The sequence below is a fragment of the Morone saxatilis genome, unplaced genomic scaffold (assembly GCF_004916995.1).
Source record: "Morone saxatilis isolate NCDOM2014 unplaced genomic scaffold, NCSU_SB_2.0 Contig1, whole genome shotgun sequence".
Lineage (NCBI taxonomy): Eukaryota > Metazoa > Chordata > Actinopteri > Moronidae > Morone > Morone saxatilis.
Window position 1 is genome coordinate 14,348,682 of NW_023339651.1, and position 2,515 is coordinate 14,351,196.

General features: G+C 41.6%; 1 protein-coding gene across 1 annotated transcript in view; it reads left to right on the top strand.

The window, feature by feature from the left end:
• snx29 (sorting nexin 29) overlaps window positions 1-2,515 on the top strand; it is a gene marked incomplete in the record, with an annotated part of 122,016 nt that overhangs the window by 26,104 nt on the left and 93,397 nt on the right. Inside the window, 1 exon segment of the mRNA XM_035663881.1 lies at window positions 2,398-2,483. Coding sequence (XP_035519774.1) covers window positions 2,398-2,483 — 86 coding nt within the window.

Sequence of the window (2,515 nt, forward strand, 5' to 3'; positions counted from 1 at the left end):
ACACACGTATACATACACCACCGTTGTTCCGAGCAGTGCTATGTAAGAGTGTACCATAACTGGGCTGTAACTCTGACCCCATTCATTCACACCTGTCATTAACCTGCAGCATCTACCCAGACTGTGTCCTTATCTTATGTGGCCGGATTACATTTACAAGTGATTAAAATCTTAAAATGCATCTCTGAGATACAGAGCACTGAAATTCAGTTACGCTCTCGCTCGCTAAACGCAGGTCAGAATGCAACGTTGCTGTCTAGAAGACTTTCAAGATTTTAATATGAGCTTTATGCAGTAGATATAAAGTTTATTTATGAGTTTTTGCACCATACTGCACTAAATTACAGCTCTCAGATGTTGATGCAATGTTTCCTTCCTCTTTATTTCTGCTGATATAAATTTATATTGTTAATTTGATTTCCTGACTGCTTTCTGTGTTGATTTATTTTCTGTTTTTATGATACGTTGTGTGTGTGTGTGTGTTCTACAGATTGACTTGATTTTTGAATAACAAACACAGCTGTACTCTTTTTGATCTGGTGTCTATTTTCGGTGATGGAAATCTTAAACATGGTACACTATATAGACACCTGAACATTAATATGCGATTTCTGAACATCTCATTCCAAAAGCCTGGGCGATAACGTGCTGCTATAACAACTGGGATGGATTTCTACAATACCTAGGAGCTCGGCTGCTCCCTGAAATTTGCTCCCATTAAACCACAGGAGCACTGTTGAGGTCAAGCACTGATGTTGACCGATAAGACCTTACTCGCAGCAGGTGTTCAAGTTCATCCCAAATGAGTTGGGTGAGGTTGAGGTCAGGGCTCTGCGCCAGCCAGTCAAGTCAGTCATTTATTTCTTTGACATTTTTAATCTTTTTACAGATAGATTTTTGACAGTAGAGGTCGTCGGGTACATGGGGAGAGGGGGTTCTCCAGGATAATTAAACCAGGGATGTAGTGGTTGCTGTATATCTTAGCCAATCAGCCAACAGGACACCGCAGAAAACCATTTTTGTATGAAACATGCTTTGTATCCGAGGGCATCATCGCTGTCAAACAGGAATGTGCTTCCCTGAACAGTTGCCACAACGGTGGAAGCACACTGTTGATGTCAGAAATATCATGGTAGATTTCACTTAACAGGAACGAAGGTGCCTCGCTCAAATGAGGAGGAACAACAGCCCCGATCCAAGTAGTATACAGAAGTATGTGGACAGTAGTGTCCGCCGTATAGTGTGCTTGCATTGGAAGTAATTGTTGATACTCACATGCATAACAATCTTGCCTTGCCTATTCCCCAACCATCAGTATCTTCAGATTCAGAATCAATTTTGTACTAAAGCTGGAATTATGCTGCTCCAGGCTGCATGTAGGCGAACATGGATGGGGTTGCATGGAGACGTTTACATGGCTGTTTGTTTAATACTCTTGTGTACAATTTCATCACTGTGTGACCTTCATTTTATTTGTCTCTTTTTTTTTTTAAACCTGCCTCCGGACAGAAGGTGAATCAATCAATCAGCTTGCTTGGCACGCAGGTCCACATATGTGTTGTTGAGATCTAAAAGTTCTGCGCGTTGGCGCCTCTACGAGCTCCTCTGATCTGTGGTCACCCATAATACTTTTCTCTGCGTAGGTTTGCATAGATGTGCATCTACAGAGAAGCCTAACAATACCAGTTTAATATGTTACTGTAGAAGCTGGCTGCTTACAGTTTGTATTTACATGCACGAGTTCATTATCTGTATGTCAAAATATGTCTCATTCCACCTCCACAGCTGTTTTTTTATGATCATATCCTCATTCATCCTTAGTGCATTTCTACCAGGATTTCTTTTGTGCAGAAAATCTGATTAGCCTCACCATTAAGGGTGCTAATATTAGGTGTAAAGACGGTCTCTGAGCCACCTGTTGCTGGCCCTGATCGTGGGTGTGCTGCAGGATGGCTGAAATGCAAGTCAGGTCACATCTCTGTAAATATATGTCAGTCTGACCACCTGGATTAGATTTCAAATGTTTGTATTTTTATCGTTCCTCCGGTGACAAGATGTCACAACAAGTTTCACACCGTCTCCCTCTACTACATGCTGTCATAAAACAGAGTAAACAACTTCCTATTACTGGCTTGGTGCAGCTACCAGAGTTGTTGGACAGAAAATTGTATCCCTTTGTCACTTTTTGCATGGTTGCATGTTTACTGTGACAACCACAGTCAGCAGATGATTATTTTCTCTCAAGTCTTATCTGTTCTGTTTTGAATTTCAGCATGGATGTATGACATTAAAAAGTGAAATGCTTGCATGCAACTTATTGCAGTTATAGCCTCCTTACTTTTAATGTTCTGTGGTTATAAACTGTGTGTTTGTGTGTGTGTGTGTCTGTTTACGCAGGGAGAATGAGGTCCTGAAGGTCCAGTTGAAGAAGTATGTGGGGGCGGTGCAGATGCTGAAGAGAGAGGGGAGTCAGGGCAATGATGGTAAACATTACGCTCACACACACACACACACA